This window comes from Sycon ciliatum, chromosome 1, assembly GCF_964019385.1.
Source record: "Sycon ciliatum chromosome 1, ocSycCili1.1, whole genome shotgun sequence".
NCBI classification, from domain to species: domain Eukaryota; kingdom Metazoa; phylum Porifera; class Calcarea; order Leucosolenida; family Sycettidae; genus Sycon; species Sycon ciliatum.
In genome coordinates, this window is record NC_088643.1 from 74,325,556 (window position 1) to 74,340,511 (window position 14,956).

At 46.6% G+C, this 14,956-nt stretch overlaps 1 protein-coding gene across 2 annotated transcripts in view; it reads right to left on the reverse strand.

Moving 5' to 3' along the window:
- Nucleotides 1–14,956, reverse strand: part of LOC135805410 (uncharacterized) — a 47,762-nt gene that overhangs the window by 3,534 nt on the left and 29,272 nt on the right. For both annotated transcript variants that reach the window (XM_065319439.1, XM_065319440.1), the window contains exons 18-23: nt 13,107–13,182; nt 10,321–10,396; nt 10,038–10,086; nt 5,549–5,660; nt 3,274–3,378; nt 96–259 (exon numbers count right to left, since the gene is read on the reverse strand). In XM_065319439.1, coding sequence (XP_065175511.1) covers nt 96–259; nt 3,274–3,378; nt 5,549–5,660; nt 10,038–10,086; nt 10,321–10,396; nt 13,107–13,182 — 582 coding nt within the window. The remainder of the gene's footprint in view (nt 1–95; nt 260–3,273; nt 3,379–5,548; nt 5,661–10,037; nt 10,087–10,320; nt 10,397–13,106; nt 13,183–14,956) is intronic.

A 14,956-nucleotide genomic window follows, 5' to 3' on the forward strand; every position in this document is an offset into this window, starting at 1 on the left:
CTACCTGTTTTCTCATCGCAACTCCCACACGTCCACCCACCCACCTGCCGGTCTCGACAAGCACATGAGCACAGTTGACACAGAGATACGCTTACCGAAATCCCATCTTTCCCATCCACGAGGCATGAGAGGTCGGTTCAGCCTCATAAGCATGACAGTGTTGAAAGCGGCCACGAAAAGCATTCGTAGTAGAACACTCACAACACCGAGCACTATGTTGTAGAAAACAAAGAAGTATACGATGTTGTGGTACACGGCCCTGAAACAAAATATGCACAGACACACAGACAGACAGACAGACAGACAGACAGACAGACACACACACACACAGAAACACACATGCACACACAGACACATGCACACACACACAGACACAGACACACAGACAATCATCTTGTAACCTGACGATTGGATGTCCCATTACGGGAGCGGATGTTCACAATGCTGTCCCAAGTACAGAACAAGTTTGTGACAGTCTACGCAGCAGTCGCTGAATCAAGACGTTAACTTAGCACCTAATACCCGTACCGCGGACTCGATTGAAAAGAGAGGTTATGAAAAGCAGCAGCAGCTGTAGACTTGGCTTAGAGCTGTCTGTACGACCTGCATACTGCACTACTAAAAAAGACCGTCTCGTACCTGGAATACGTATATAATATTACCTGAAGCCGAGTGAATATGGGCGAATATTCACTAGTATACAAACCGAGGCGAAGCCGAGGTTTGTATAACTAGTGAATATTCGCCCATATTCACGAGGCTGAAGGTAATATTAGACTTATACCTCTCCATATTCACCCTCTCGTCCCTAAAACCCAACAAATGAGTCCTGTTCGTCAAACATGTACTACACTGTAGTACGTACATGCACGCAGAACTAACGTTACTTCACTATCCTAAACCGACTGGCACGTTCTTGCATGAATCTGAGAACGATTTTCACGTGTACTTGATGACGGAATCTTGTTCAACCTCAGTGTTGATTGAGGAATGAGGATCGATCGTACACGTTCTGGTGCATGTGAGGTGACGACCTTGGAGAACACGCTCGTGCAGCTTTGTGGCGGGAGCCAATCGTTACCGGTTGGTTTCGATTAGAGGATTGCTTTGTTACCGGTTGGTTTCGATTAGAAGATCGCTTTTTGGCGGGAGCCAATCATCGTCGGTTTCGATGGGAAGATTTGACCAATCTGGGAGCAGCGCGCCAATTCCGGAGTCGGTATATAAACAGCGAGCCAAGCCATTCTGCCTTCACTAATCTTCAAAGTTTGGCAAGTACAAGTCGAAAATATGGCTGATGAACCTCCTCCGAAAAAACGGTTTGGCAGTGCAGGTGCTGCCGAGATCAAAACTTTGTTGAAACAATCAACACCGGCTGCTACAGCGTCAGCCACATCGTACTGGATACGAGTTTTCGATACTTACTGTATAGAGAGCAGTATTGGTGCTGCGCTTGATTTCTCTTCAGTCAGCGCACCGGAGCTGGCGGATGCCCTAGAAAAGTTCTACGCTAACGTCCGTAAACAGGACTTTTCTGAGTACAAGCGAAATTCCTTGCTTGCAGCTCGATCCGCGATCCATCGACAAGTCACAAATCATCAGCCAATAGTGAACATTTTCACCGATGGAGCATTCCAGCGGGCGAACAAGGTTTTGGACGCTGTGTTGAAGGAGAAGAAGCGAGAAGGCCGGGAACCAGCAGTTCAACATAAGCGTCCGATCAGCGATAGCGACTGGGAGAAGATGAGTGAGTACTTCGCAGATACTAACATCGAGAGCTTCCGCGGGTCGCATGAAGTGTCAGCACTTCATGCGACCCGCGGAAGCTATCGATGTATGTTTGGTTCCAGATATCGTCGCACTTCTGCTTGAGAGGTGGCGAAATCCAGGCTAAGCTGAGAAAGCAGGACCTCAGCTTTGAAGGCGAAGGCGACAATGTCCGTATAACGCTTTCTACCGACTTCATGAGCAAAAATCACCGCGGTGGAATAAAAGGAACTGAGACAACATCACCTGGCTGCATCAAGGACCCACGGCAGGCGAGGATCATCAAGCGCTACCTGTCGAAGATCCACCCAGACGTTGACAGGCTGTTTCAGCGAGCTGCGTGCTCACCAGGTATGATACTCTCTAGCGATTTGCCTTGCTGGTTTTTCAAAAGCCCGCTCTCCCATAATAAGTTAGACTCCATGATGAAGATGATTTCAGAAGCCGCTGGCCTTTCTTATTCCTATACCAACCACTGTCTGCGTGCTACGAGCATTACTCACATGAAACGCTGTGGCATTGAAGACCGTAAGATCTGTACTGTTACTGGTCACAAAAATGTCAATTCACTTGCTGCATACGATGGTGTAACTCACGCTGAGTCAGCTAGGTTTGCAGATGCTATCGATTTGAAAGTCCCAGAATGCTCGGTTTCAGAAAGGACTGAAATTTCTCAGTCTGCTGTAACTGAGGCTACTTCACACACGAGTTTGTGTAGCGATCAGGGAGATACATCACCTTCTGGGTTTGTTTTCAATGCTCAAGGTGCAACGTTCTCGAATGTGGTGTTCAAAGTACACGCTTCAAAGCCGAAGAAGAGATTTTGTTTGTCATTGAAAGAGAGGCGTAAAGAAACACAAAGAAAGAAATTTCTAGCTGAACAGTGTGACCAGTAACAGTCAGTGCCATCTTCTGCTTTCGCGGTAACAAGCGTGCTTGATTGCTTCTCAAATGTACTAGTATTGCTGTGGCGTTGTTCTTCAATGCATTGCTATTCTTTGCTACCCTGCCTGCTTTCACAGTATAATTAATATTTACTTGCTTTCATGGCTGCACTTGCTAGTTGTACATAATGCTGCTGTCTCTCAACTCTCCTTCCTAAAAAGGAGTGAATATTGATGTGCTTTGTTTTCAATAACTTTCCTGGAAAAACCATATCGGAAGTGAACAAGTGGTGAATATAAGCGGTGAATATAAGCGGTGAATATTGAGCAATATTCACCACTTATGTAGATGGGCAATTGCATGTGGGTGAATATGGAGTGAGGTATAAAGGCCTGGTATTCAAGAGGCACTGGCGGCATGTCAGCCTGGTTTTAGTGTTGACTGTACATAGAAAAATCTGATTTGAACAGAAGCCAAACAGTTAGAATTGACATTGGCTTCTACAGGTAGAATTGCTGCTGTTACCGCCACACCACATCACATCACATCACATCACATCACATCACATCACATCACATCACATCACATCACATCACATCACATCACAGTGCATGTGCTTACTTATGTTTGATTACAGCATATCTGCCCGGTGCAGTGCTGTCCCGTGTGAATGACACCATCAGGTGAATGATGATAAATGTCACGACAGAAACTCCAACGGCCGTCCTGTACCGAGAAGGGTAACACAGCAGAAGGAATAACAAAACGTCGTGTCGTGACAGAAGTCTGGCCCATTCGCACACTACTACAATGTATGCCATTGCGGGTACGTCCCGGGTGCGTCCCGGGTACGGCTGCTAGTCAGAACATCTAGTATAGTTGAGCGTGTGCACTGTTATGTACTAGATTGCGTACTGCCCAGCTGCCGGAGTGCAATCAGCATGGCACGTGTGAGTGGGCAATCAGGAGTCTCAAGACAAGAAGAAACACGATGACACAGGCATGCCTCCCGTTATAGACATCAAGACATCTTATCTAAGACTATCTTGTCAGAACAAACAGAACCACTAAGTTACTTTCACGTGCTCTACTGCAGATCTTCATTACACAAGATGTCCATTGGAATACAGAACTTTGTGCATGCTTTCGGTGAAGGCGCAAGGGGTAACGTCATACTTCACACACTTGTGTTAATGGCACAGGTAACACATTCTCACAGTGCAAACCAAGCTAGCATCAAGATAGTACAAGAGGAGAGTGATCGCACCCATTCCATACAGTGCTGGAATTGATCACGCCCGAGTTAAAACCTTTCGACTAGTGCTGAGTCGGGGGTAGCATTTTCTTCGGCTATCGGGTCTGGGTAGTTTTCCACGGGTAGCACGGGTACCCGATCGGGTAATGTCTCCATGGTAACACCACAATGCACCCCTTCCCTTACACCATGTACACCCTGGGTAGACATGCGGAGTATTACATGAATTTGCTGAAACGAACATAACATTTGAGTATTCGAACGTTCTTGATGTTAACGAACGAACGAACGAACATTCTGTAACATTCTCCTCGCACGTGCGTGCTCGCGCACGAACCGGCATAGGCAAGAAAATGGTGGAATTTTTGAATACAGTATAGCAATAAACTTTTGTGGTGCACAAATTTTTGCGTTTTCATGAATGCTGCTGGTTTGTGATGAGAACAATTTGCGATTTTTACCTCTTTTGAATCTTGTAGTTGTGCTGTACAGTCTACAATGCACGTACTGAGCAGTTTGTGGCGATTTTTCTTCTCCAGAATGTGCAATGGCCGCGAAAGGAACGAAATGTAATCACTTGCGAAAGTTTCTAACTTGACAGTACGTCTTTTATGTTGCTTTCAAAAGTTGAGGCACAATGGCCTCCAACTGAGCAACGCCATACTGCAACTGCTGAGGACCAGAACGTTGCGTCACAGCAACGTTTGTCATCAACTTGCTTCCTGTTCAGTGTTGATGACGTAGAAATAACTGCACTCCCAGAGACGACAGAAGAATGCTGAAAGTTACCGTAGTTGTGTTTTCAGGTGCGCATAGAGGTTGCTCGCCGTTTTGCCATACTAAACATACGCTGCGGGAAATCCTGCAGGTAGCTGACTTCTCATCCTCGGATTTGGTAAAATGATCCCAAACAGAACGGGGAGCACGACCGAAAACAGTTTCTGACATGGGAACAGTGTGAACTCGAAACAAAAGAAAACTACAAAGTGGTCAAAGGAAAAGCGAGCAGCAAAAATATGTAAGTACGAGTACTCGTGCTTTGTTCCGATGTTCGTCTACATGTCGTCGCCTCGCCTCAGCCAAGTCAAGTGCCGGTTCAGATCGTGAACCGCGCGCGCGTGGGTCGTGTAGGTCTACCACCTGGCGGCGCAGCGCTGATCACAAGCACGCAGCTACACATTCTACAGGAGGTGTGTGAAACGATCGTGACTGATCACCATGTTTTACGGGTTTATCGTACCGTACGCACATTCTCAAAGTTCGAATGTTCGTGAGAACTACGAATGTTCGTTCGCTGTGGCCTAACGAACGAATATTCGAATGTTCGGTATATTCGTTTCACCCCTAGAATTTGTACACGTGCACTGTAGTGTACATGTACATGATATAATCTGCGACTTTGGGTTTCGGGTACTATTCTGTACCCGTCTAGCCGAGGTCCTCACTGGTAGCACGGTACCCGACTACCCGTGAACACCCCTAGTTTCGACTATCCTGGTCTTCTTCAGGAAGAATTCAGTCACTCTTATCCTGTGTATTACTTGTTGGACGGGACCAAGTGCCGGTTTTGTCACCGCTATGGTCAACAACAACCTCTTAGCATTAACAGCTTAACATATGTATGTCTTGTATTTTACTTACAAGACATACGAGTAGAAGATACTGCGCGCAAAAGCGAGGTACTTGAGCAGGAGAATAATGGCTGATAGGATGAGAATTACCAGCAGAAATAGAAATACCTTGATGTAGAAGCCTGAGAAAACGGAAAAAACGAAAAAAAGGAAAACCTGTGTCCCACGTGCAATTATATGCAAGTGTACATGCACACATGCACCACACACACACACACACACACACACACACACACACACACACACACACACACACACACACACACCATTGGACCATTGGACCATTGGACGCCCATCACCGGAGGCGATGATAGCGATGCTACAGCAGAAGCCATAGCAACTTGTGCTAGGATTGCACCATTCAACAGCTTGCAAGGCTGAAGAATTGGCCGCCACTATTCAGCCTGGTCTACACCAGGGAGTAGTACAATACCGGGAGATGACACGGGCACACATCCGGGATTACGAGCTTTGCCTCACAAAAAAAATACAAACCACGCGAAAATTCAAATTTTTGCTCTTTTGACAGCGCTGAGAAACCTTCAAATAGTGACGAGAAGACCAGACGTATCCCTTCGTGACAAGCTGCCACTTGTTCTTTTCAGCTCGAGCCTTTTTTGGGAGCTAGTCTGGTACATCGTCCGCACTGCTGCCAAGTCTTGACTCCCCAAAATGGATGGAAGTGACGAATATGGAGAACGCTATCTTAGGTAAGTAACGTGATGGAATTTTCTCATCTTGACATGGTGTAACACGAACCTGAATTTCTCATTTGGACCCACTCGGACACCTCACCAAGTTGGGATATTTCGAAACTATACCTATTTGTCTACCATTCTACTTCATCTCAACGTGTTAGAGACTGTAACACTTTGGAAAACTCATTCCGAAAATTTCGAAACTTATTTAGTTGTATAGATTTGAACATAATGTTCAAGATCACTTGTTTTCAGCACTGAATGAGGCCAGGGCTGGTTGCTTTTTTAACTCCCAGAACTCGTGGACAGAAGAGGAAGAGCGACGACTTGGGTGTGGCTGCGAAGTCTGCCTGCCCAACGCCAATTGCAATTACACCCACACACATACACACACCCTCTTGTACTTGTACACCACCCACGCGCGCGCACGTGCGCGTACATAAAACTATTCGTCTTTATCCTTTTGTGTTTGACATGATCACCTTTTGTACTACTCCCTGGTGATTATTTATTTGCATAACATGAATGGCACAGGGATGACTTGTGGCATTGTACGCTGTACACGATTCCACGGTGCCATAAAAGTAACATTGGTTATAATCATGGATTATACCATGGTACGGTACGGAGGGCCTGTTTTCAGCCAATCAGCGCTCATCTAGCCATGGTTATATTGGCCAGTATAAATCCCGCGCGGGATTTATACTGGCCAATATAAATCCCGGTGCACGGTACTTACGTTAGGGCACTGCCGCCGTACAAGTTCACTGTCTGAAAGGCAGTGAACTTGTACGGCGGCAGTACTCCAGCGCGCGGACCATTCACAACAGACACCACATGCATGTGTACACTCCACACAGAACGGCACACTGACGAGGAACAGTACACAATGGAAAAGAAGAATGACCTGGAATTCGTCTACAGAGTATTCTATTATACTGAATCTGAGGATAAAGAACGTCGAATAACCACGAAGTATCCCAAATGGGTCAGCAATGTACATTGTACTTCAAAGAGTTGAAGATCATCAACAGACTGTCTCCTTCGTAACTAAGTTTATAATACAGAGTGTACTTCAACCCGATTGGAAAATGCTAGATTGGATTGAAATGTGATACAGTGATACAAAACAGTGCATGCAAATGCATCTACTTGCAAGTAGTAAGCAAAACTGATTATAAGATGCCGCATGTTAAAATCAGCACTGTACCATAATTATAGTAACACTTACTCCCAAAGAGTCCAAGCTGTAATCTAACTAGTGACGGTAGTTTGATTCAACGACAAACTCCAGCACCCCAGCAGTTGATTTCCGCACCGCTCACGAGACAAGATCATGAAGATGCTACAATATGCACTGGAACTGAAAGGAAATCCTATGCCAAACATCCACGGAGGAATCTCCTTCTGATGTTGCTCGACCATTCTTTCAATTGACAACTGATAACCATCAGAAGATGTTCGTGTACTGCATGATGTACGAGATCTCAAAATAGGTGCGTTGTTCTGGAAATGCGTAGGGGTACCTGGCGTAAGTAGGATATGACCCTCCTAGTCAGGTTATACTGTACCCTCATATAAATCCCTCCTGCTATCGCAGTCGGGATTTATATTCAGCCGGTATAACCCTCTGACTCGGGTTATATCCTCTACGTAATGATATTGTACGATTCTGATTGCGTACGCTCTTGGTGGCCATATTTCATCGTCACGCAGCTCCCCACAAAGTACAAATTGTAGAAAAAGCAATTACGTACTATTACGTATAGTAATATGCAGACACATACAACTAGTAGTCACACAAAGTATCTATAATAAGCACACGTACTAGTAGTACATAAACAGGCTATCTTTATCCTTTTACGCTTGGTCTGATTACCTGCATACATGACTTACACGGCATGGTCACTTGCACCAGTAACAATGTACATAATTCCACACTGCCTTTATCATCAACACCAGTTCCTGTTAACGCGTAACATCTCAGGCTTTGTAGCAGGGAGTAGCACAATACCATTGTACCATTGTGCTACTCCTTGCTTGACACAGACATGCGTCATAGTGACATTTGCGAATAGCTAGCTGTCTCAGCAGTATAAAATTTATTTTATTTTGTGTTTCACTCAGACGACTATAGCATCTGGATTCGGAATAGCCTTACTATCTTGAGACGGGTCAGCCATACCTGAAACATGTCGTTCATTGTGACTAAAACCAAGAGTAGATAAACAAGAGTGTGCAACTCCGGATCTCTCCTGCACAATCTGCAGATACCCCCGCCCACGGCGGAATTTTTTGTTGACGTCACCTTTTTTCAGAGAAACGCGGACTTTGCCGCAGAGCAGTGTGAGAGCACGTGCTGGGCACAGACCTTGTAGTGTAAAGCCCGGCCAAGTGCACGAGGGAAACCTCTCCAAAAGGCTCGCAGCGCGTGCGTCGTCGAAAAGATTACGTCAACAAAAAATTCTGCCGTGGGCCAACCCATCCGCGAGTTGCACACTCTTGTTTATCTACTCTTGCTAAAACTTGCGTCAACATTATCTATTCCCCTAGAAACGACGTGAATAACTAAAAGTAATACAAATTAAATTAGGAAGAAAAATTCACTCTTACAAGCCGCCCACGTAAATACTGGACACACTGAAGGTACCCGTGTGAAGGCCAGCTGCTACTTGATATCCTTCGTAGGATTCATCCTCATCACTCAGCAAAGACTGATGGATTCCTTCCCTACATCGTCAAAACAAACTTCAAAAAGTACTGCTCGAAAACTTCTTGACAGCATTCTGGCACTCTCTTGAAGTGGTTCTATGAAATTTTTTGAAAAATGCTACGAAATGCTACGATAAAGGTACGCAAAGTACGACATTTCGTGACGTTTCCCGGGACACAGCGCTCCACAGAAAAGTGACCTGAGGCAAAGCTCGCCCGCCTGGATGTGTGCCCGTGTCATCTCCCGGTATTGTACTACTCCCTGGTCTACACCACACAGCTATGAAGTGGCTTTTTCTGGCCCGTGAATCCCTACTTTTTGGTCTTTTTTATTTTTTTCCCGCACACACATCACACCACATACTCCGGCATGCACTGGCTGTTGGTAACCACCCAGGAGAATGAAAGAAAAGTCAGGAAGAGTCTGAGAAAGAGAAGAAAGACGTGTGTGACCATAATCGTCGGGAATCGAACCCGCAACCTATCGATTGGAAATCGCTGCACATACCACTGCACCATATGGGACACACACACACACACACACACACACACACACACACACACACAGACACAGACACAGACACACACACACGCCTGCACACACATGCATGAACACAATCATACACACATACATATGCGCATGCACACACATACATCTTGGACACCCACGAAGAGCGGCTATACATTCTTCTGCGTGTAACTCAAATCGCAGTGCGAAGCAGCTCTCAAAAGCTCACCTAACTGGCAAGGCGCTTTTGAACATCGCAGGATGATGAACAGTTGCCTGGGAGTAAAACATATCGTGGTCTTACCGATACGTTTCGAATCAAAAATACCAAGATGGAAAGAGAATTGGAGCCCATTCCTAGATTTGTGTCCACCGTTCCGATAAGTCACCACCCCTGTAAATTGTAACTCTGACTTGGTATGGCATGTCTTGTGATTCACACCGTCCACCATAGCAAACACTGCTTGTTTGGGAGTGGAGGGGGGAGGGAGGTGTGAAGTCAACCGGTAATGTTGTTCATTTCCGGGACGGCAGAAGACTTTTACGATGCCCCCTAATTGCAGTGCACGTTTGCCACTTACCCCATATGATATAACCTGCCTGGAGACCAAGGAAGCGACCATACGCTTTCTGCAAAGACAAATACAAGCAAAACAACATCCCCATACATTAAACACACACACACACACACACACACACACGCACGCACGCACGCACACACACACGCACGCACACACACACACACACACACACACACACACACACACACACACACACACACACACACACATAGGTTCTTAACACTACAGGGCAGCTGTGTTCAATGCCAGCCGTTTCAGCACACAGTGACTTGCTTGCGCTTACCATTTGTGTCAGAGGCGGGGGGCAAGCATGGGCCATAAATGAGCTGTCACCACGGTAGAGCCGGGTCATGTGACGCCTGTGTCAACAAACAATCAAGTACACATCAAACATATACAAACACAATGACAAACGTCAAAGAGAATTAAAAGGAAAGTACGGTGAAAATGAAAAAAAATGTCAGGGTGTGTAGAGTTTGGGGCTCCGAGTCGAATGGTCTTTGTCCGAGGAGGCTGGGGTCCATGATTCATGAGATACGTGTATTCTTAATCAAACGTGAGCGCACAGTCTACCTCATCCAGTGATGATGACACAGCATGCAGCGTGTCACAGGGTGCATCCTGGTAGTCTACCTCATCCAGTGATGGTGTCACAGCGTGCAGTCTGCTAGCCACATCACCTACTGTAAACAACTAACTTTCACGAGAGATCAAATTTCGCGACTTTCGCAAGCAGCACTAAATCGCAAAAGCTTCACGCACGGATAAGATTTTTTTACTGCACGGTGTACATGCACTGCATGTGTGCACAAATAAAACTAGTTCATGTGGAGTGTGCTGAGATCTGTGCTGTGGACTGTGCTGTAGACTGTGCCGTGGACTGTGCCGTGGACTGTGCTGTGGACTGTGCTGTGGACTGCGCTGTGGACTGTGCTGAGATCTGTCCTGTGGACTGTCCTGTGGACTGTGCTGAGATCTGTCCTGTGGACTGTGCTGTGGACTGTGCTGTGGACTGTGCCGTGGACTGTGCTGTGGATTGCCAGGGCAGGTAAGGCTCCTACAGCAGACTAGACTGTGTTGTGACACGCTTGCATGCACTGCATTGCACTGCAATGCACTGCATTGCACTGCAATGTACCTGTGGACTGTGGTGCGCGCCAGGGCAGGCACTCACTGCCTGTTCCGCAACACCGCTGCGCTGCACTGCACTGCTGTGGAGTGTGGCACACCACTGTTTTCGACAACTCGGACATGACGGTATCATTAACCACAACAGTAGTGGTACTGCTATCGGCTGCCGGAAGGAACAATGGCGCGCTGGAAAGTTCCTCATCCGACTTTCTCTTCGCACTGCTAATCTACCGTGCGGCGTTAGCGGTGAATCAAGCTGGTAACCAACAACATTCCTTCAGTCAGTCGATCCTTTACGAACTCCCTAAACCCCAGAAGGTAGGGGTGAAACGACTCAAACGACTATATCGATTTCTCGAGTACGCGCTCGTAGTATTTTTGCGAGCGAGTAGTCGCTCTGAAAATAGTACTACCTCCGACAAGCGGAACTTGGCGCGTTTTTTTACTTCAAATTACTCGAAATAACTCACACTTTACAATCAAAACTAATGATTGACTCACCAAAATTCAACTTTGTATTGCTCAACAAGGACATTAGCGGCATCTGTTAGGCTGAACAACTGTCCTCTGATTCAGAGATCGCAGTTTCTTCTGGAGAGGAATTGTCCCTGTTTTGAGACGAAGGTGCGACTAGAGCGGATTCAGTTGCAGCAAGTACCTCTGTTGTAATCGCTCTGAAAATCTCGATGTCGCTCCTGTGTGCTGTGCTCGAGCCACGGTGTCGAGGGTAGTCGTTTCCGCCGCCACTACCCCCCCCCCCCCCCCAGCCACCCACCCCCCCCCCCCCCCCAGATTGACGTGGTAAGAACTGTGCAACACCTCCACAAGCGCCTGGACTCCAACTGTTTTGCAGGGTATTCTCGCCAACTGTCCAAAATTGCCTGCAGCAATTCCTGGCGATTTTCCTTAGCCACCAGAGACGCATCGCTCTGGTGGCTGTTGAAAGACGCTAGTATTGTTTGGCATGGACGCATAGACTCTGTGCTGGCGGAGTGACCAAGAGGAGAGAGAGAAAACTCCTTGGTTTTGCATTGCAACGCGAAAGCACGACAATTCTCCTTCGCAGAATGCACGCGCGCACAGTTAGTAGTAGTAGTAGTAGTAGTAGTAGTAGTATTTTATTATTTGACTAGGGGAGTCCCAACAGGCATGGCCTTGTTACAGGGAACCCTAGGTGAATCTTTGTGAGGTGAGCAAAAGTACCACCAGATTGTGCCTGACGACAGTTTGGAGGAAGAGTGTTCCACCGACCTGCCGCCAGAAAAGAAACTGAGCGCAGTCCATACCCAATATGTACAGTAGGTAATACTAAGGCAGCTGTATCCTGGCCAGTTTTGCTGGTACATGAGAGACACGCTTGCCTCTGACTGAGTCTGAGCCATGTGCCACTCACCAGCTCGTCGCTTGGCTTCCTGCACCCGGTTGCATGGCCGGTCGTACCGCACAGCCTTGTGAAGTAGTTTTGTTACCAACACAAAAAAATCAAAAAAACGCGCCAAGTTTCGCTTGTCGGAGGTAGTACTCGAAAGTAGTTTAGCATACGTAAAGTAGTTTAGCATACGTAAAGTAGTTTAGCATACGTAAAGTAGTTTAGCATACGTAACGAAGCTGCAAAATATGTCAGCACTGTCTAGGAGCAGGGAACGTTGCTCCTCCATTGCCTGTCATGCATTGCATGTCAAGCACTGGCAGCATAGCTCAGGTGCTGTGCAGTTCAGGGGTGTGAAATGCCAGGAGCTCGTGTCCACACTTCAAGCATAAGTGCAGGTGTGGTGTGCAGAAGGGTCACAAATAAAATTCATAACATAGCAAAAAGGAATACTCGAGATCGGTCGAGTACTCGCTCGGTTTTTCTCCAGGGTATTCGAGCAAGAAATATCAGCACTCGTCTCACCCCTACCGGAAAGTGAATACACGTTCAGTACATGCTACACTTACTTATAGCATCGCAGCATGTGCAGTGAATGCAGGATGATGAGCAAGGTAGCAATGAGTGTTGATAAGAGCGACGAAGCTTGGCACGGCAAACACAAACACACAAACACATCCGGGATATTGGAACCAGCAATCAAAGAGAACGAAGTGATGAACACCACCAAGAACGCTTGGATAGTGGATACAGAACGACAGCGACTCTGCTCAACTCAAGAGCACATGCTCGCGAAAATAATCGTCAAAATCAACGTGGGGGAAAACAGGCGTAAAACTCAGTTCCCCGCTCGTGGTGACTGCACATATGATTGCTGAATGATCGCTCACAAAGGGGTGGGGGCGGGGGGCGCATTATGCTCAGGTGCGCATTATGCTCAGGTGCACATTATGCTCCGGCAAGTATGATACATGTAGAATAGGGATCCAGTTGTACGAGGAACGTTTCTGCCATACCAACGGCGGCGTCCAGTAATGACAGGGTAACTGTACATGAATACTGCCAACTTACCAAGGGGATTCCCCCAAGGGGATTCTTACCAAGGGGATTCCCCCAAGGGGATTCTTACCAAGGGGATTCCCCCAAGGGGATTCTTGCCAAGGGGATTCTTGCCAAGGGGATTCTTGCCAAGGGGATTCTTGCCAAGGGGGTTCTTGCCAAGGGGGTTCTTACCAAGGGGGTTCTTACCAAGGGGGTTCTTACCAAGGGGGTTCTTACCAAGGGGGTTCTTACCAAGGGGATTCTTACCAAGAGGATTCTTACCAAGGGGGTTCTTACCAAGGGGATTCTTACCAAGGGGGTTCTTACCAAGGGGATTCTTACCAAGGGGATTCTTACCAAGGGGGTTCTTACCAAGGGGGTTCTTACCAAGGGGATTCTTACCAAGAGGATTCTTACCAAGGGGGTTCTTACCAAGGGGGTTCTTACTAGTGTTGAAACGAATAATCGAATAATCGAATAATTTAGAATATTCGTGGGGTGAACGAATAATCGAATAGTCGTAGGAATTATCAGAAATCGAAAAAAACAAACAAAAAAACGACCTATGCTCAGTGCTGATATTTGCACGGCGTAGATCGCTCGTAGTATTTCTTCTCAATCTCCTCTCCTCCAAGTTTTAATCTCCTATCGGTATCTAGTAATACTTCTGTTCTTCCCATACGAGGGAAACATGGATGCAGTGAATGTGATTTTCGGTCTTTGACCACTTCCGACCAAGACCCTATGCAGAGCTGGATCATGCGTTGCACACTCTGGGGGGGGGGGGGGGGGTTGTGTACTCTTGGCGGTACAGGTTAACCGGTTTTGCACCTCCACATAACAAAATCCGATAATCAGCAGAATTTTTTTTAAAAAAACTACTTAAAAAGTGCTGAAAAAGTGTTGAAAAATGCCATCATGCGTATGATAGAATATAGATTATTCGTTCGATGGAGGGCGAAATTATTCGATAGATTATTGGTTCGAAGAATCTGTGTTCGGTTTAATGATAGCTTGCATGCCGTCCTACCGGTAGGACCACGGGTCCTACCGGTAGGACCCAAGAAATCGCGCTGCAAAAGTGCTTTTGGTTGAGAAATTTCTTGAAACAATTGTTGAGATGAGGTCTTTGTCAGGCAAAGTAATGGCGCAAAATGCAAGACTATGTCCAGTGCATTGCATACGCGCAATTTTATCAATTGTCAAAATGGCCGCACATACTCCTGTCGGAGCGCTAGCAACTCTGTCCAAAGTGAATTTTGACCATGGCACATCAATCGTGGTGAGGTACTAATGTTTTTATTAGTCTACCAAGGCAGTGGAGTGCATAATTCCATACACCGTTTCCATGGTTACCATTTGCTGTTACCATGGAATT